Source organism: Zootoca vivipara, chromosome 1, assembly GCF_965207765.1.
Source record: "Zootoca vivipara chromosome 1, rZooViv2.hap1.1, whole genome shotgun sequence".
Taxonomy (NCBI): Eukaryota; Metazoa; Chordata; class Lepidosauria; order Squamata; family Lacertidae; genus Zootoca; species Zootoca vivipara.
Window position 1 is genome coordinate 90,967,066 of NC_142582.1, and position 20,968 is coordinate 90,988,033.

The 20,968-nt window shown below is 41.3% G+C and overlaps 1 protein-coding gene across 2 annotated transcripts in view; it reads left to right on the forward strand.

The window, feature by feature from the left end:
• Positions 1-18,958, forward strand: part of UBR1 (ubiquitin protein ligase E3 component n-recognin 1) — a 63,089-nt gene extending 44,131 nt beyond the window's left edge. For both annotated transcript variants that reach the window (XM_035112504.3, XM_035112513.3), the window contains exons 32-47: positions 89-241; positions 978-1,075; positions 2,283-2,376; positions 2,793-2,941; positions 3,635-3,690; positions 5,167-5,263; positions 5,535-5,602; positions 5,887-6,037; positions 7,550-7,637; positions 9,305-9,438; positions 10,241-10,349; positions 11,294-11,350; positions 12,263-12,340; positions 13,785-13,955; positions 14,936-15,037; positions 15,483-18,958. In XM_035112504.3, the coding sequence (XP_034968395.3) occupies positions 89-241; positions 978-1,075; positions 2,283-2,376; positions 2,793-2,941; positions 3,635-3,690; positions 5,167-5,263; positions 5,535-5,602; positions 5,887-6,037; positions 7,550-7,637; positions 9,305-9,438; positions 10,241-10,349; positions 11,294-11,350; positions 12,263-12,340; positions 13,785-13,955; positions 14,936-15,037; positions 15,483-15,624 (1,747 nt within the window). In that variant the 3' untranslated portion in view covers positions 15,625-18,958. The remainder of the gene's footprint in view (positions 1-88; positions 242-977; positions 1,076-2,282; positions 2,377-2,792; positions 2,942-3,634; positions 3,691-5,166; positions 5,264-5,534; positions 5,603-5,886; positions 6,038-7,549; positions 7,638-9,304; positions 9,439-10,240; positions 10,350-11,293; positions 11,351-12,262; positions 12,341-13,784; positions 13,956-14,935; positions 15,038-15,482) is intronic.
• Positions 18,959-20,968: the final 2,010 nt, after the last annotated feature.

Below are 20,968 nucleotides of genomic sequence, written 5' to 3' on the forward strand. Positions count from 1 at the left end.
GTAACAATAAAGGGTATCATAACTCTGCTTTTCCTTGTTAACTTAAACACTAAAGACTTTCTTTTGGTTGTCTCTTTCAATATTGCAGGTACTTTGAAGCCATTCAGTTAAACTCTCGGCAACGACATCATGTCGAACAAGTTTTTGATTTGGAGAATGGAGAGTATCTCTGCCCACTTTGCAAATCTCTGTGCAACACTGTGATACCAATTCTTCCTTTGCAAATGCACAAGATAAACAGGTAAGTTTAAACATTTAAATAGCCCATTAATTAATTTTGTAGACCGCCCTATACCTGCAGGTCTCAGGGCATTTCACAGGATAAAATCACAATATAAAAACACAAAATACATAATCAAAATAAAAACAAAAGGAACCCAATATCACACACACACACACACACACACACACACACACACACACACACACCCAACACATTTTTAAAGGCACGGGATGTCAATTTTAGTCCGATAGCAGTTTTCTCATTGCATGTATGGGAAAGATATATGACGATGATGAAGGTGATGACGAATTGCATTTCTATACCACCCTTCAACTGAGGATCACAAGGAAGTTTACAATATAAAAACACAAAATGCATAGCATAGTAACAAACAAAAACAGTGCCCTCCTCTGCAGTTTAAAAGGCCATATTTTTTTTAAATTAGCCAAAGGCTTGTAAGAAGAGGAATATTTTTGCCTGGCATTGTAATGAAGGCACCAGGGGAGCCTCCCTGGCAGAGCATTCCACAAGTGGGGAGCCACCACAGAAAAGGCCCACTCTATGATTTTATTTACCCATCAATTTTGTGTGTCTAGAAGAAGTTTTATAAAATGAAGTTATTCACATATAAACCAAACAACTAAATAGCTGTTTAAATCCTCTTGTATAAGACACGAACATCTCAGACTGGGCTCCAGGGTTTCTATTTTTTGCTATGCTTGTGAAAACTACAACTACCTTTTTGTATTGTCAGTGAGGATGCTGAGGTGGTGGTTCAGCTTCTACCTTTGACAAAATGGATAGAGATTGTCATGGCCAGGATATCTGGTTACAACAGGAAAAACACTGAAGGTATGTATATGTTACACTTAACTTTATTTTGCTATTAGTTACAGGTACCATTTTGAGGATCATTGCAATCCTATTGTCTGCCCTAAAAATAAGTAATTGAAATGTCTTCTAAAGTCGTGCATCTCTAACAGAGTGTGGAAAGATATGAATGCAAATTGAAAGGTTTATAATTCCATTGTTTTGTGTTACTGGATAGCGCTGAAGTCTGGTGCAGACTTTTATTGAATTTTTATTTAGGTATATACTAACCATGAAGTCGTTTAAGATATAGGCTCCATTTTTCTTATATTAGGTTGGTTCCCCAGCCCCACCTTATAATGTTGTGTTCTATTAGCTTTTTGACTGTTCTGCAAATGAAGCTCACAGACTTAGACTGAAAATTGATATTCAAAGATTAATCCGTTTGCATATTAATAGAGTCAGCTGCACATAGCACTTCCTGCCTAATGACATCTAATAGGTTGTTATGTAAGAATTATTATGTCTTAATCCATGGGTAGGCAAACTACTTTCCAGGGGCCAGATCCGGCCCAACTGCCTTCAGAATCTGGCCCATGGACAGTCTGGGAATCAGCATGTTTTTACATGAGTAGGATGTGTCCTTTTATTTAAAATGCATCTCTGGGTTATTTGTGGGGCCTGCCTGGTGTTTTTACATAAGTAGAATGTGTGCTTTTATTTAAAATGCATCTCTGGGGTATTTGTGGTGCATAGGAATTTGTTCATTATTATTTTTTCAAAATATAGTCCGGCCCCCCACAAGGTCTGAGGAAAAAGTTTGCTAACCCCAATCTTGCATTCATGATCTAAGAATTTTTACCATAGTAAGGACTGCTGCCCCTGCTTGCTTTGCCTGCCAACCCCTTTCCAAACCTCTCCTCCCTTTATACCTAACCAACTCCCCCTCTCTTTATACCTCACACATCCCCTTGCCCATCCCTGCATAGCTCATCCCATTCCTTCTTCTCACAGCTCATCCCAAGCTCCACTCACTCCAGTCTTGCCCCAGGTCCCTCCCTCTCTCCTCACGGCTTCTCCCAACGTCATCACCTCCCCTCCCCTCCCCTCTGTTAAACAGCTTACCTCGGCAGCACACAGGGTGAACTCCACCGTGACAACAGCCTTTTTAGGTATATAGGAGAAAATAAATAATTTTATTTCATTTAGTTGAACTGCAGTCTGACATGAATTTTTTTCTTTTTAAAAGAAGCAAAACAGATTGCTCCATCTTTACGTGACAGAGAAATGGAAGAGACTTCATCTGATTTCCATTCCATTCTTAGCTTTGGAGTAGATCCTTTGTAAGTGTTAAGAATCACATTTCCACCTTAGACTAAAAAAATTTTTTTAGCTCATTTTCTGCTTAGGGGAAAATAATATTTTCATTAAAATATCCACATTCTACAACATTTATATGGGCCATTATGATTATTATCTCTGATCAAGCAAACCTCTGCCAGAGCTATATCTAATTATTGGTCACCGTTATCTCAGGATATAACTTGAAAGCTTGCGATTTTTACCTTAAGGATATAAGCACCTAAGAGAAGTCTATAATAATGAGCAAAAGCTGAAATATTTACAAGGAACTGCTGATTTAAAGATAATTATGAAATGCAAATAAATGCAACTGTGCAAATATTCTCATAATCAGTTATTTGAACTTTATCTAGCCTCACTTATTCACAATCTGACATTCTCCTGGCTTCCTCCACAGAGTTAAGTATTCTAATAGTATCAAGGAGATGGTGGTTCTATTTGCCACTGCAATTTACAGAATTGGATTAAAAGTTGCACCCAATGAAACTGATCCACGCATTCCTATGATGACTTGGAGCACATGTGCGTTTACTATCCAGTGTTTAGGTAAATCAAAAATAGAATTACTTTCACAATTGGATTTCAGCTTTTATTATACTAGACATGAAAATAGCCAAGGTTTTAAACTTTAAAATATAAGAAAGCTACTACAACACAGTTTCTAAAATACCGTTATAGGGCAAAATTCTATATAATATGTACAAATACTGTACAAAAATCAGATTTTTTACTGTCCCATTTAAAATTGACAGCAAAATGCTGGGGTCCCCAAAATGGCAAAAGGTTGGAATGCTTTGTTTTAATATGAGGGAAGTGTTTTCAAGATCTGCTTCTTGTACTTATATGACTAATGCTATGGACACTTGACTACTTAACAAGTCACTTCAGAATCTATTTTAGTTGGGAATGCTCAATTCCCGCAGACTGCAAAATGGCACAGTAGCCTATATTTTATTTGCTCTAGAATTGATATGAACACTGTGTCCAGACTTGGAGGCAAGCATACAGATGTGTGTGCGTTCCCTGAAATAGTAAAAATTAGATACTTTCATTCAAAGACATTGCTCCCGTTTGTTACCCCTTTCCATAGATCAAACGTTTATTAAAATGAATAGTAAGCTAAAAAGAGATTGAAAGCCAAAACAAGCAGGTTCCTTAACTTATTTGAAAACTGAAATGTAAAACATTCTGACTGCTTGTAGAGTACATGACTCGCTACCACCTTTGTTTCTTTTTAAGAGAATCTTCTGGAAGACGAGGGCAAGCCTTTATTTGGTTCTCTGCAAAACCGACAGGTAGGAACAAACAAGGATATAATTGTTACTGTGAGGCAATTACCATAGCAATGCCCTAATATTTTGTCAACTATACTAGCAAGTTGCTAAGAGGACCCCCCACCTCCAGAGAGCCTTTTAATAGCCATCTTCCATATTGTGTTATGTGTGCGTTGCTGGAAAGTATTCATTCTACTTGGAAAATGGGAACGTTATAATGTACAACAAACGTAGAGACAAGTGTGTCATTTATTTATTTAATGGATTTATTTACTGAATTTATATACTGCCCCATACCCAGAGGTCTCAGTGTGGTTCACAGAAAAGATCACAATATATGAAATCAAAGCAAGAACAATAACCCAGTAACACCCCCCTCAAAAAGAGCCACATTTTAAAAAGGTATAGGATGTCCATCAGGTCAACCAAAAGCCTGGTTAAAAAGGAACGTTTTTGCCTGGTGCCTAAAGGTGTACAATGCAGGTGCCAGGCGAACTTCCCTAACGAGAGCATTCCACAGACAGGGAGCCACTGCAGAGAAGGCCCCGTTCTCGTGTTTCCATGAGGCAAGGTCCCAATGTGCTGCTGTACACATTGCTGGGGTATCATCCTGCTGGCACAGTGGCCTTTGGCTTGTGCAGTAGGAGTTCCCCTTCCTCTCAAATGCTGCCTTAACCACACGGAGCAGGGTTTTTTTTTGGGGGGGGGAGCTTCAGGAAAGGAGAGAAAGGGGGACTCCCCAGGGCAGAGCTACCTACCCTGGCACCTGGAGCAGTGTGGGGGCGGGGCGAGCTGGCCTGCACAGTGAGCGTCCCTAGCCACCTGCTGTCCGCATGGAGAACATGGGGGGGGACTGCCGCTAGTCGCCCGCTGCAGCATTGTCCCTAGCGGCCCACCACCCACGCAGCGAGCATGGGGTGGGGTTGGGGGTGGCGTGGCGATGTCACCCGTCTTCACGGCTGACACCCGGTGCACACCGCACCCCCTTCACCCACTTTTCTCTGGCATTGGGACTCCCTCACATTTGCTGGCGTGACATTGGATATTGCCTGGTGTATTGTCTTATTCATGTGCTCAGCAAGGCTTTGGAGTTTGATTATCTCAAGTCAACAGTTGGCCTAGCAACCCAATTAAACAAAACAAGTAAGTTTGAAACTCTGGGATAAGGATTCTGTTCCAGTGGATTGGTGGGGTGGGGGGAGGCGAGATCAGGTATATGTAAGCACTGGACCATTCCTTAAGTAGTTGCTCAGGCAATGGCATATATAATTTTCCAACTGACGTTTGTTTTGGCATTTGTTAATTGCTATGCAGGAGTTTGCAATCCAAATGCCATCTTCTTTAGTTGCCTTTTTCCTGCCTTGTTGCTTGTAAGGAGCCTAGGTCCTGGCTGCTATCTCTAGCCACTAGAACGCAAATATTTTTTTAAAGAAAAGGGATGGGGAAGCACAGCCCTCTTCTAACCAAACCTTTCTCCTATGTCTCCTCACCCCCTAGCACAGTGGTCTTAAAGCATTGCTGCAGTTTGCAGTTGCTCAGAGGATTACATTGCCACAAAGCCTGATCCAGCAACATCTTGTACGTCTCCTAGGAGGTAACATGGTCTTTTTACAACCCCCCCCCCCCATTTTAAGTTTTAGAAATAAGTAACGTCTTCTTGGAAAGATTCCTTCACTGAAACAATAACACAATTCAGATAGGCATAAGCTTTTATGGGATTTTATTTTTCGTCTAGTAAGCTTGAAGAAACAATTGACAAAAGGGGGACAGGGAATCTTATATCATTGCAAACCCTTTTCTTTGCACCTGTTTTATTGAAAACAGACAGTCAGAATTTCCAAATAATATATATTTTGCTCTTGTAGTTCTTCTGCCCAGTTTAAAAGTAGAAGACACACCATCCCTTCTAGACGTGGATCTGTTTCATGTTTTGGTAAGTGTGTGTAGGATTCTCTTGGCAATGATGCTCTTAAAGTTTGAGATTGTGTGCAGACACTAGTTCCATGACTTGTACAGGTCTGGAGTCGTGTCTGTAACAGTTCCGGGGGGGGGGCAGTCCTTTGTGGGAATTACCTTGAGAGTGCCTTTGATTCATTTTGAATTTGACTTGTGTTTGTTTCCTAAGCCTTGAGTCTGTTATGTAAAAAATGCTCCTGCAAATGGACAGTTTAATTTGTGGTGAGTGCCAGGCCTATCAGTGTCTTATTTCCTTTTTAGGTTGGTGCTGTGTTATCATTTCCATCTTTGTATTGGGAGGATACTGTAGACTTACAACCTTCATCGATCAGCTCTGCCTGTAACAATCTCTACCTCTTCCACTTGGTCACTATGGCACACATAACCCAAATCATTCTCACCACAACTACAGGTAATGGTATCTTTTGTGTTTAGATTTTTCTAGATAACATAATAAAGTACTTTTAGTTGTTTCGGCAGGAGGCTTTTATGCCTTCCAGTTCTCAAAAGTAGTTCCATATATTTGTAAGGTAGAGTGTTCACCTGCTGACATTCTAGGACCCAAGTGGCAAGGAAAAAGATCTGCTGACAGTAGAGATTTCCTTCATGGGTCTTAAAATTATCCCTTGCCTCCATCCAGCTATGAAATCCAAGCATGGTTGCACACACCTAACTCTTTCCTACGTCTAGCAACTGTGTGGAGCATATAGGTGCTATCCCTGAACTGATGATTTGTGTCTCTGCAAACAAATCAGACCCATAAGCCAAAAACAAACCTTGGTTATAGCTCTTGGCTCGTTTGGAGACCATGAGCCTGGATTTTAATATAATGCTAATGCTGGCCACATGACCTGGAAGCTGTACGCCGGCTCCCTCGGCCAATAATGCGAGATGAGCGTGCAACCCCAGAGTCGGTCATGACTGGACCTAGTGGTCAGGGGTCCCTTTACCTTTACCTTAAGCTAAACCTAGCAGCATGGCAGGAGTGATGGAGGCGCAAACCAGCCACAAGTTTTGCTCCATGCTGTAGCATGCTGCATGTTTATCTTGAAACCACAGTTTGCCCTAACCATGTTATAAAGGGATGTGTGAACTGGACCATTGGCCCCTGGTTTATAACATATCTGGTTAGAGTAGTTACTGTGTTCATTGGCTAGGGCAGCTGTATAAGGGTGTCAACAACTTGCTGGAAACTCCCATACTGGTGAACTTAATGCTGAACTACAGCTTTTGATTTCCCAGCTGTCATTATACATGTTTATATTAGTGCTTTTAAAGTTCCTGTCTTTTTATATGGAACTTTCCCTCTTGTTTATAGTCTTGAGTTTAACCATTGTGATTTAGAAGACTGGATCTTACATCTCCAAAACTCCACTTGCTTGGTTCCAGAATTTTAACTGGGTATCTCTGGTAAAGTAGTGATTAAAGAAAGGGCCTAAAAAAGAGACAGTATGAAAGCTACTCCATCTACCTCCTCTTGTGTGTTAATTGTCCGCAAGCTGAATGTGAAGTTGGTAAGCGTGTTGTTCCAACAAAATCAGCCCATGTCTACACCACCGTTTCACTCTAGTCAACAGCATCAGGATATCTGCCCCAACAATACTGTATTCTCAAGGTGGTGACTACAAGTTCCAGCCTGCCTTTTGATTTGCATGGGTGTCTTCTGGACTTTAAGGTTAATTTCCGCCCCCTGGCCTGGCATTGTGGAGTTGAGGCAAATTATAGTCCACTTCTATGCTTGTCCTGGATTTAGAAGTGACTTGGGACATGCTGTTTCTCCCATGCACATTTGATGCCATTACATAAATAAGTGAATAATAATATAAAAAGTGTGGATTGTTATAAAAGAGAAAAAGTACACAAAAATTTGTAGATATTATTAAGGGAAAAGATCCAATATTTTTTAAAATTGTTCTTTGCACAGAGTGCCTGTCTGCACAAGTACAGCATGACAGTGAGGAAGCACGAGCAGCTGATTCTTTCTGTAAAGAAATTTGCAGGTACACAAGTGGGTAAGTAGCTTCTCTGCAATGTTTTGAGGGATAAGGAGTGCATTGTGTTGAATCCAGCACCTTTATTAGGACAAACAAAATGTCACAAAATAGTGTGCTAGCTTTAAGGTTCTCTAGAACTCTTCACTAGGGAAAATAATAATAATAATAATAATAATAATAATAATAATAATAATAAATAAATTTATTATTTATACCCTGCCCATCTGGCCGGGTTCCCCCAACCACTCTGGGCGGCTTCCAACAAAATATTAAAATACAGAAATCCATCAAACATTAAATCTTCCCTAAACAGGGCTGCCTTGATGTGCCTTCTAAAGGTCTGGTAATTGTTGTTCTCTTTGACCTCTGGTGGGAGGGCGTTCCACAGGGCGGGTGCCACAACCGAGAAGGCCCTCTGCCTGGTTCCCTGTAACTTGGCTTCTCGTAGCGAGGGAACCGCCAGAAGGCCCTCGGCACTGGAACTCAGTGTCCGGGCAGAACGATAAGGGTGGAGAGGCTCCTGCAGGTGGTCGGTAGATGGTAGACAAAGCTGAGGAGGGGAGTTTAAAATGTGGCTGGTTGCAAAACAATGGGTTTTGCGTCTGGTCAGAGTCTTAAGATGGAATATGGGAGGGAAGTATCAAGTATTCCAGTGAGGTTGTGAAAGGAGCTGTGCAGGTTTGAAGTTGCACCTAAGGCTGCTGAAAGACAGAATACATTCACCACAAGCCAAGTATCCCACTCCCATCCCCAAACCTTGCTTTGTTTATAATCTAGGCCAGCTTTTCTCAACTTTGGGTGCCTAGATGTTGTTGGACTACAACTCCCATCATTCCTAGCCAGCATAGCCAGTGGTCATGGGTTGTAGGTGTAATTCTAGCCTGATGAAGTGTTATGGAGAATTCAAAAGCTTGCGCCTATTTTGTAATGCTTTCATTGGCTTAATAAAAGTATTGCCCTAATACGATTTGGGTTTTCTTTCTTTCTTATGGACTTGCTACCTTACTGTACTGATGTTTCACATTCCCCAGGAAAGGAGAAAGGTTGATTATCAAATCATAGTTGTAATACTATGTACAAAGTTCCTGTAACAGTTTTTTACATCTACATTTTTAAAAAACTGCCTTCAAGCTCTTGGGCAGAGGTAGGGTCCGGGAAACCTTTCTGGCAAGCGGACCTGATCTTTACCTTCCCCACCTCTGATGGGCCAAAGTTGACAGGCAGGCTGGGCCACTCACCTATCAGTCACATGTTTGTCGAAATTCAAAGTGAACTGCAGGTTTTCAAACAGTGCCTTGTAAACATCATTGAGCAGGGATGTTTACAAATGGCTTTCAGACCACCATCCCATTTCTCCTTCGAACCACAGAAGTTTGAAGAAGAAGTGGGGAGGAAGAGGTGCGCTGTCACCTGCCCATCAACTGAGACATAGAAAGAAGAGTCACATATTCTTCCTAACTAACCTTGAAAACATTAGTTAGGAAGAATATGTGACTCTTCTTTCTATGTTTTTAGATGTACAGTACTTAATGTTTTTCACTTTGTTTTTTAATTGTATTGTTTCTCTGCTTGGTTGCCACCCTGCACTCCTTTGGGAGGAAGTGCGGGATAGAATTTTAATGAATAAATTAAATATTGTTGACAACCTAAGACACTAAATTCACAAATTCAAATCTTTATTGCAGTTGTTATAGCCAAACAGTTGCAGGCTGGTATTTGTGGGATTGCATTAAGAAGGCCATCATGCCCTACCTCCGTTGTGCTGCGTTGTTTTTCCACTATTTGCTGGGAGTGCCTCCACCAGAAGAACTTTCATCGGGTAAGTAGCAGAGCATGGTAATCTCAGCACACCAAAGTAACACCAGACTAAAAATGTGCTGAACAGCATCAGCCACTACAAAATGGTTGCCAAAAAGTGTGTGTGTGTGTGTGTGTGTGTGTGTGTGTGTGTGTCTATCTAGCTATCTATCTATCTTTGTCCGTAAATAATCTCTAGTTTAACATTGGTCACCGGGGCAAGACTGTTTGAGCGTATGACACCAATCCTGACTGCCAGTTAGTTTCCAGGCCCAATTCAAGGTGTTGATGTTGACCTATAAAGCCTAAAATGCTCTGGACTGTAATACCTTTAACCCCAGTGGCACAAGATTTTCCTGGCCACACTCCCACTGCTTCTCTCATACAAAGTGCTTTCTTCCCAAACCTTCAGTCTAAATCTACTCTTCCATAACGGGCACATCAGCACTAAGAAATTCACATCCAACAAAGAGTAGGGGTACCCCCAAAGTAATTTGCTCCCACATATTCCCACACAGAGGCAACTGTAGTCTTCCTTAACATGGGGAGGAAGTTACAATTTGCGCATTCACAACAACAGTTCACATTGACTTACAGAGAAAAATAACTGATAGCTTTCAGTGTGATTACGTACATTCCCTCCACAGCAGCAAGAGTCTTCTCCGAAGTAGTTACCGGCTGTCATTCCAAACTGGCTATTGTCTTCATCTGATACATTTTTACTTTCTAAATCTGCACCGAGTATTCACTTTTAACAGAAAAAAAGATTTTTTAATGCTAGTTGCTGTATTTGAAGGTACGTCTAACGTCTTTTTCCTTTGCAGTTTCAGAAGAAGGCCAATTCAAGGCACTTTGTGGATACTTGTCTCTACCCACGAATCTGTTCTTGCTTTTCCAAGAATATTGGACTACTATAGAGCCCTTGCTCCAGAGGTATGACTGCTGTTGGGAGAACAATATGTGCGTTTTTTCAGGTTCTCACATAGAGCATAAGATTGTCCCAGCATCCAGAAACTGTTGAATGGGTGAGAAACAGTGGTCTGGAAACCATAGAGTGCAATGGAATTGAGACTGTCTAGTCCAGCCTTTGTCAACTTGGTGCCCTCTGGATGTTTTGGACTACAACTCCCACCAGTCTTAGCCCTCAGAGGGGTGGTGGGAGTTATAGTTCAGGATGTCCAGTGGGGAACCAAGTTGGCAAAGGCTGATCTAATCTAATCCCCTGCCTCAAAGTGGGATCATTTAGCCACCATCATTGCACAACTTAGGCCACTGTGTGTTGTGATCATAGGTAAGCCATATGAAAGTGTCTGTTGATCCAGAAGACTTGGAACAAGTTTGCAAAGTTGCACTGTGGTAAAAGGACAGACCCAGAAATGTGATGGGGATGGGCTGTGAGGATACAGAGTGTGTTGATGTGTCTTTCAGGGTAGAACAGGCATAACCTAAATACAGGCAGCCTAACATATTTCAGCTTACTTAACTGTGCTAAATATGAGTTAAGCAAAACTTAGTTTTCTTTAAGTGCCTGGTTCTTATTTGTTATCTGAACACCTTTGCATCAAGGGAGGTGGTTCTGCCTTTGTTTATGGCCTTAGGAAAAGCAAACACCTTTTGAGGGTTGCTGGCAGTCATGCCAACCCAAAATCTTTGTGGGCACCCAGTGTGCCGAACTGAAGTACCAGCCTTGAAAATCAAAGGCTAGCCTTCAGAAATCTGTGACAGGATTTATTCACCACTCCAGGGCAGGAGAGGGAATGATTCCAGTTATGAGTAAGAGTAGCAAAACATCAATTTAACTGGTAGTTTTGGGGACCAAGCTAGCGATGGACAGTACTGCAATATATTATTGTCCTGATGGAGAATTTCACATGCAGGTGGTGTGTGGATCCTGCTGTACTCAGCTTTCTGAAGGGGAAAAGTATGGGAATAAGGTCAGTTTTACTTCTTCCTTTTTCCTGAAACAGCAGTCTTGGTTGTATTTTAATATTTAGCGGTGTGTTTTCATCAGTGCCCCTTGCCCCTTTGCTTTTAGATATATTGTTCCCCCAAACATCTGCTCTTGGGTAAATACAGAAATTGGGAGTAGATAACCAAACTCCCATAATATTTCTGCTCTGATACGAACGCCAGCTGCATGTGTGGAGAAGGTGGGTGCTCAGGACAGCTTCTCAAGCCACCTTCCTTGCCCAGCTGCTGCACAACATCCCTGCAGTGCTGCCGGTTGGTTCTTGTTATCTGGTAGTTGCTGCCACCACCCCGCTTTCAGTCATGTACAGCCCTAGAAACAAGGGGGAAAACGGGAAACACCCAGCGAACTTAAAGCTTGCACCAGTATGCCTCGTGCCTCCAGCCAATTTCTTGCAGTTACGCAGAGTGTAACGCCAGCTTTCTAGCCTTCTGTTTCTCCTTGGGAATATGGCAAATTCCTGGCTTTACCACTCTGGCCCTAGACTTGTAATAGCATGTGACCCAAAGTGATCTAGGCACGTGGCAGTCACACACTGATCCAATCAGCCCAATTGTGAAACTTTATTGGAAACAGAGGGGAAAGCAAGCAACAGGTCAAACAGAACACACAGTGAACCAGAGTGCTAATCCTGGCCTGGCCTCTGCAATATATTTTTCCTAGACTGCTTACTCATAGGCTGAATTCCCTATAGCAAGGTATAACTATCACTTGCAAGCTCCTACTGTAGAGATCATAGCTGTCTTTGTGTCATCAGCCAATGCAAATTTTGGATGAAATGTGATCGTTTTAAAATTCATCAGAAGAATACTTGGTAGCTGTTTCTTTCATGTGCTTTTGTATCCTGGAGTATCGTAATTCTTCTTGAATTAACTAGGTACCCAAGAAAAAGAAATAAATTGGTAGACCTTCCAGAAGACTACAGTTGCCTTCTCAATAAAGGCTCTCAGTTTAGGTGAGAATTAGAAGTTTCTTTTGTGACTTTTTCCAAATTTGTTCTTCATGAAACTGTGTTCTGTCTAAGCAATATGTTGTATAATTGTGCCAAGAGAATAATTTTAAGGTACTGTGCTTTTTTTCTGGGTGGATGCAGGGGTACGTATACCCCTAAACATTTTGTGAATCTAAATTTGGCCTCATTGAGGGGCAGTATTTCAATATGAGTAGGAAAATGACAGTACCCCTAAACATTTTTTTTAGAAAACAAGCACTGAGTAGACATATGTAGCCTTTAAAAAAAATGAAAAAGCAGCACAATTTGATTGTGCAAATGGTATTGCAAAAAAATTGTGTATAAAACCAATGGTTTGGAAGCACTGGTTCCTTTTAGCTGTAGATAATACAATTTTCATTTTAGGAGAAGGAGATATTATATTACCACTGAAGTAGTAACAGGTCATACTGACTAACAAAATGGTTAAAATTGTGAAATACTGTTATTTTGTTATGTTCAGAATTTGCAAAGTGCATTGGAATTCTCACTTGCCATCACAACATTTCTGAAGTGAATTATTTATTTTATTTAAAATAATTTATAAGCCACTTAATATTTTTTAAATCTCTTAAGTGGTGAACAGTGTAAAAACATAAATTACATGATTACAACTTCCGTTCCCATTGGGCTCAGACATTAGAACGAGCTATGGTTTTGCATTCCATCTGAACCTAACCCACGCCTCCTTCAGCATTCAGAACCATTGGAAGGAACTTTGAAGCATAAAACTGTATTTTAATTTGAATGGCGTACTAGTTGTGTGGCGATACCCCGAGCCCTCCCGGAATAAATAAAGACACAGGACACATTGCATAAGGTTAATGGGCATAAAAGGCCACAACTTTATTGATTACGGGTGTAGAGAGGTATTAGCTTAGGCATTGGATCTAACCGTCTATATCCAACTCCAGCCCGCAATGTCAAAAGGAGAGCCTTGCATAAAGAGCAGGAAAACGAAGCGGCTGGGGGAGTCCAAGAAAGAGAGACAGACTCCCGGCCGCGCTCGCTTAAATCGGTGAGCCATGCCTCCTTGGAACGTCTGGATTGGACGCGCCAAGGGAGCGCCCGTCTGGGAGCCAGCCAGTGGGCTGGAGGGAATGGCATCCCCAGCACGTGAGGACCTCATGGCGCCCACAACTCCCCCTCCAACGGCGGAAGGGGCTTTTCAGAATCAGCCTAGCTAGTTTTTCTGTACATCAGCTAGTGTACATCTGAAGGCATCCAGTTAGAAAAAAGGATGTTTTATCATCACGTTTCTAAAGAAGGCCTGATAAAATGAAAGTTAGCAATGAAGCAGGTTTTTGTTCACAAGCCGTCTTGACAAATAGTGTCCTTCTCACATTTTTGTTTTCTAATCTCCCTCTGTGTTCCAAATGTCATTCTCCAGTTAACTTTACCTTTTCAGATGCCCTCGATCCTCTGATGATGAAACCAAGCACCCTGTGTTGTGCTTGTTCTGTGGGGCTATGCTATGCTCTGAAAATACCTGCTGTCAGGAGCTGGTGAATGGGGAGGAGCTGGGAGCCTGCACTTCGCATGCTGTCCATTGCGGTGCTGGAGTGTGCATTTTTCTCAAGTAGGTAACAGATTAGAAATTAATTGAAATTAATCAGAAGGATTGGCTGTTGATGTGCCAAATGGCATGCAGATTTTTCTTTTAGACTATCACAAGAACATTACAGTCGTACCTTGGTTGTCGAACTTAATCCGTTCCGGGAACCGTTCAAAAACCAAGGCACAGCTTCTGATTGGTTGCAGGAGCTTCCTGCACTCAATCGGAAGTTGCAGAAGCTATGTCGTTGGTTTCCAAAGAACGTTAAAAAACCAGAACACTTACGTCCAGGAGCCAAAATGTATGAGTACCAAGGCGTTTGACAACCAAGGTACAGTAGACTGTACTTAGATAGGAAGAGATGAACACTGGTTTTAGCTTGTTTATTTCCCGTAATACAATTTAAAATACTGTACTAGAACTGGTGATACTTGGGAATTTCTTTCTCTTTAGGATCAGATCATCTTAACCAGAATCATAAAATGTGGGCTGACTACAGAGGTCTCTGTTTCTTTTTAATTCCTTACACTATAGCCCAGAGCTGCTCATTAAGGGCAGAAATGTTTTTTGTGCTATAATTGCAAATAGCCTGATCTGGTCATAGTAGCTCAGCATCCTACCGTTCACACATACAAATTCAGAGAGTTGAGTAGCTGGTTCATTTTCTCACCTTCCCAGAAAGGATGTTGTTGGCGTCTGTCTGTCTGTCTCAGGAGACAGCGCCTGCTGTGTCTGTAAAGACCGATATAGGAGAGACATGTTTTGTTGCAGCTGGGGCAGATGAATGTGTCTGTGGAGATGCACCATGGTGTTTCTTCTCTCTGTGCTCCTCCCAGCGGTCATTCCTCCTCTGGTCACTGCCAAGGATACAGCTATGTTGGAAATATCAGGCTTTAAATAGGCAACACTATTTACTGTGTTTACATATTCTTCAAAGTGAATGGTGTACTGAGACCACTGCCATCTTGTGGACTTTCTCTTTAACATAGCTGTTTCTCCTTCAGAATCAGGGATTGCAAAGTTATCTTAATAGGAGGGAAAACCAGAGGCTCTTTCTATCCTGCACCATATCTAGATGAATATGGAGAAACAGACCCAAATCTGGCGTAAGTAGATGCTTTGCTCTGTTGCCTAGGAAATTTCACTTTGCTGCTTTTTATGTTACCGGTATGCTTTTTGACTACAATTATCTGATGCTAAAAATCTGGCAAATAACCTTCTCTTGGTATTTTTAAGTAACTGTTTGGATGCCTTCTGACTTTTCTTATCCTTTTCAACATACCAGTAAACATGCATTTACAATGCCAGTAACTAGTTGTTTGACTGCTTAACAACAGAGGCTTTTGTTGCTAGCAAATGCCCTTTGGTGAGACTGGTGACTAGCCATAAATGCATTTCTTTGCGAGTTAGCCATGATTATTCACTGTTAGTAGCTAGCATGTTGTACATACACCAACCTAAATATGTCAGAATAAAGCAAAGTTAAAGTGCTTGCCACTTACGGTTTTCTCAAACCCTAATGTGTACATTCTTCTTGTTTCTCTTCCAAAGGCGAGGCAACCCTCTGCATTTGTGTCATGAAAGGTACAGGAAACTCCACTTGCTCTGGCAGCAACACTGCATCATAGAAGAGATTGCTCGAAGCCAGGAAACTAATCAGATCTTCTTTGGATTCAACTGGCACCTGCTCTGAGTGTCAGACTCTGCTGGTTTCCTATGACTGAGTCTCTTTAAAATTTACACATGAAATAATAAGATGCTTATTTTGAGGAGAAATCCCTAGCCCACTAAACGAAACAGTTTTTGGTGGGTCAACTTTGCTTAGAGAAATACGCATGCACACAACCTCTCAGTGTGATTACTGATTGATCAGAACCAGAAATTGCTGGGTTCTGTAGAAGCGGGTTGGTCAGTGGATGTCTTCGGGGGAATTACTTTTCCGCCGGAGTCTGCTTTTCATAGGACTAATTTAGGTGCTTCAATTTTCCGCCTGTCATCTTTTGATGAAAGGATCAGATAATATTTCCCTTCGTGTATATCAGCAGCAGTTCAGAATAGAACTGCTAATTACTTAAATGACTCCACTACATCTGAATATGAGAACAATGTACTTAAACCTATTTAATCCTTCCTTCCACAACTCTGCATCTGGCTTCCTCCTCCAGATTAGCAGCACTCAGAGTAGCCACGCCCTGTGACTGCAGTGGTCTGTGATAACAGGCATCTAGTAATCCATAGGAACCATGTGAGGATGGAGCAGCGCAGGTAAAAAGGGCACAGGGGGGATTTTAGAAGTTACTGAAAATGCTTTGAGACTTGTGAGCACCCGTTCACTCATTAAATCACCACAAAAGCTTCCAGTTAGCTTTAATGCATAGCCAGATGAGCACCTTGTAACTATAGTTGTTGTGCTCTCCAGCATTGCAGCCCAGGAGTTTGGCTACCTGCTCCCATGGGTAGCCAGATGTTCCCCATGGCAACCTTTCTTACTGTGGACCATCATAGGCCCCAGACTGCAGCAAAAGAAGCCATTTAAATGAGCACCTGCTCTCAAGCAGCTACTAACACCATCTTAGAGGTTAATAGGAACAATTAAGTAAAAAATGGAAAATAGTTCAGCATATGTGCAAAGGGCTTTTCATTCAGTTTTATGTTTTTGGTTCTGTGGAGACATCAGTGACTGCATGTTGTCTGGTTTCAGCATGCTGATTCCACAAACAAGTTGTTTTCAGTAGCTCTCGAGGGTGCCCCATTTATAGAAGTTGATATTGAAATGTTGTAGTCACATCTTCCTTGTATATTGATTATAGCCATAACTATGTCAGAGGGACATAGTGATGAGAGAGGAAAAACTTTTCCCAATAAGCCTTTTGTAACTATCCCCTTCAAGGAATCATTCTTTTTTTGTCTTAAAAGTTAAATTATCCTGATGGTGCATTTTATTTGTGTACTCTAGCCTTCCTACTTTCTTTTGGGGGTCTTTTGTGTATATTTAAGATTTTAAGAGTGAAGATAAGAAAATGTGTGGGTTTGTGTGTGAGAAAATAAATGTTCCGAGTATTTGAAAAACAACAACACCCATCTCCATTTGGCAAAGAAAGAAGACATGACAGACAGTAGAATCCAAAGATAGAATTTCACATTTCATATTGTATAAATCCTAATTAGTGCACTGATGAGTTATCACTGTTTATAGGGTAGTGGGTGGTGGAGCCAAGGCAGCCACACTTACCTGACATCCTGGCAATGGAGTCTCTGCTGCCTCTCCGGGAGTGGGAGGGGCAAGGAAGCATGGAGGTCAGCACTGTGCAGATGCAGTGGCAGAGCCACTGTGGCATTTACACCACACTGATCTTCCTATTGCCTTGCCCTTCCCAATTTCCCTCCTGGTCAGCAGCAGAGACTTCACTGCCGAGTGGTAAAGTAAGCACCACTGCCCCACCCCACTGTCTGCTTCTGAACTACAGTGAGTTAGACTTTTTAATTATGTTTTGGTACCTAGATAATTTCTTCAAAATCTTTGTTTGCTTATCCACTTAAGTTTCCTTGTGCATTTCAAATAGTGTCCAGAGTATTGCCATGAAGATCTTGTTGTTTTCTTGGATAGTTTTCTGGGTATTAAAAACTCTGCACATAAACATCATTTTGGAAAATTCCAAACAGAAATTTACGCTGGTTATAGAGGGGGGGAAACAGTCGTTGCAAAAACATGTGTGCTGAGATTACTGCAAAATGTTCCAGAAGCGCTGCATGGTAAGAAGAGATTAGATAGTGTTCATGGTGTCTTGGTCATGTCCACTCTACTGTGATATGTTTTGATTATATATCCATTTGCTCATACTATTATACTTTGGATTTAAAAGGGGAACTATGCTTGGACTTGCCTTGCCACTGTAGATTTAGCATGTCCTCAGTGGTAGCTCTGCGTTAGTGCAGGAGGCTCTCACCCTGATTTGGACACCCTGCTCTATTTTCCCTGGGGTGGGTGGTTCTCACACATGGAAGAATCACTTCTCCTCTCCCAATCAAAAATAGTGATGTAGCAAGATCCCTCATTCAGCATGGTAATTGCAAAGAGAGGCTTGTAAAGAGATGTCCAAAGAGGAGAATGTGAGAGCTGATTTCACTGCGAAGTTCTCAAACAATGGATTGGTTCTTGAAAACAATGAGCATGATTCCGGCAGCACCTGAGTTCCATTGGTTCCGTTAGAAAGTTAGGTGCATTCTTGATTTTGAAATAGGAAATCACACTTTAAAATGCTTAACATTGGCTGGATTGTACTCAGGAAGATTAGTTTTTAATTCAGTTGCATGTGAACATTGCTTTTTGCTGAATTCAACAGTGTACAACCACAGCAGCTAGAGGTGAACATCCTTAGTCACTTAAAGGAAGCCAAACGTTCACCCATAAGCAGAGGGGAGAGGAACGTAGGGGATCCAAAATGTGTGACTCCTTTTCTTGCTGATCAACCAGTAACTGGGATTCTAGCTTCCTTGATTGGGTCCTGTGCAGTCAAGCCCTGCTGTCTGATCAGATTGAGGAATAATGCAGGCAGTTGATGTTTGTGTGCAATTTCATACCCAGCTAAGGATACACATATAGGAATATAGCTGAACAGTGCTTACTCCAGTGTTCAGGTTTTTTGTTCAGTTTACTCTGATTATTTTTAATAAGCTGACTTGAGAAAAATCGGAGGCAAAATGAACAAACTAACTTCTGTTCTCACGTGTTTTTACTTTTATAGCAAATAAGCTCATGCACAGATGAGAGTGAATGGTCATTTTTAGTTTCATTAATTACTATGCAGTTTAGCTCACTGTGAGGATTATTTGTATTTAGTGAACACACAGTGCTAATGCCCCTGACAGGAATCATAAGGACCGTGAATGGAGTTTTATTTACATACATGCATATATTGTTATCCTTTAATTGCAAAAATGTAAATTTGAGCCTTGTATAATGTTCTTGTCCTTTTAAAATATCTTGTATCTGTATATTTAAAAAGGAAATAAAGTAACTTCTCATACCTTGTGGACTTCCATTTCAAAATGTTACGTTTCTAGACAACTGTAATGGATGATATTCAGTAAGGAAAATGAAGAGACAAGAGTTAAGAAATTATCAGCCAATATTTTAATGCCACCTTTTGCCACAATGCTGAAGTGTATCAACCAGGCAGAGCGATATGGCCAACATTTTAACCAGAAATTACACCTATGTGTCTTCCTTAAAAAACAAACAAACCCTAATCTGTCATATAAACAGCTATGTAAGCAATACCTGTGACTGGTACATACTGGTGACCTGTTATAACAAGAGTTTTAAGCACTAACTCAGTGTTTCCCAAATAGCTGATACATGAACTCTTCCCCATCCCACAAAAAGAATCGATGTAACATTTTCATTGCTTAGTGGCACAAGAAATTATGAAACTGTGTGTGAAACTGCCATAACATAACAAAAACTACAGAGAGGCATTAGCTAATCACAGGTCACAATATTTTAAGAGAAGGCAGTGGTTCACATTTCAGCTATATATCATCATATAGAGTAAGTATATGTGATCTATATAACTGTCAAGTGAGTGGATCTTGCGTTGGTTCTTATATAGGTAATGCAGTGGATCTATTTCCATGTATGGCAAGGTTGTTGTTGTTTTTTTAAAAAAAGTTGCTTGTCCTATTTCTGATTGGCTTACACATTGATGATAAATAGGAGCATTGATGATAAATAGGAGCAGAAGTCTACAACAAATCGTATTTATTTCTGTATCTGAGCAGATGCTGCAGCTTAGAGACTTGCCTTGCTAATGCCATCTGTGACTTCTCTAATGAGAATTCGAATAAGGACTGTGCTGCTATTTGAGTTAGTTTTCCTTGCTTGGAACACAAATATTTCTAAACTCTGGAAAATGTTGGAAGTATCATTGTACTGGTGCACTAGGAAAGGCTGACTTGCTCATTTTACATTTTAAAAAAGAAAACGAAAGATTACTTAACAGTTAAAGCTTAATTAATCCGCGTTAAGTGATCCTGGTTATATACTCTTACTTAAGTGATATGCCTTGCTGGGTCACCCTTATTTGTGAGAATTCCAGCAAGCTCTAGGTTAATAGACCAATAGAAAATGGCTATGGGCTGCACGCTGCCTACCCTAAGGCTAGATGTTTACTTACATCCATGGTTTCCAACCTGTCATGATAATCTTGGTGGTACAGGAGCACTTAGGAGATACTAAACAAAAGTGTATGAGAAAGAAGAAAGAGAAATCACCATTAGGGGTGTCATCCTACAAGCAATGCTGAGACCATTCTGGGTTGGAATATTTTCTGCCAAAGTTTCTAAGGAATATGCCTGCCATATCTCTCCCAAGTTACTGGTCCCCTCAATTTTAAACAAGTGTTGCTGCTTGAGTGTCCACTTTTTCTAAACACGAAGCCTTTTTGAAAGCCTTGCCACGTCTCTGCCTGTCTAGTTTCATTTCTGGGTGACTATTGCTTACTGCACATATTTATAACAAGAACCGGCTGGTTGGTGGTGCCAGTGTGGTGGTGCCACTGCCAGTGTGGTGTAGTGGTTAAGAGCGGTAGACTCATACTCTGGGGAACTGGGTTTGCTTTCCCGCTCCTCCACATGCAGCTGCTGGGTGACCTTGGGCTGGTCACACTTCTCTGAAGTCTCTCAGCCCCACTCACCTCACAGAGTGTCTGTTGTGGGGGAGGAAGGGAAAGGAGATTGTTAGCCGCTTTGAGACTCCTTCGGGTAGTGATAAAGTGGGATATCAAATCCAAACACTTCTTCTTTTAAGAGCTTGAGAACATGTGAGGCTTGCATGACTTTCTATGCATGACTTGAATGGACCCTCCGAGGCCCTTCTTCATGTGCCTACTCCATGAGAGGTCCAGAGGGCAGCGACATGAGAACAGACCTTTTCTGCAGTGGCTCCCTGCTTGTGGAATGCTCACCCCAAGGAGGTTTATCTGGTGTCTTTATTACATATCTTTAGGTGCCTGATGAAAACATTTTTCTATAACCAG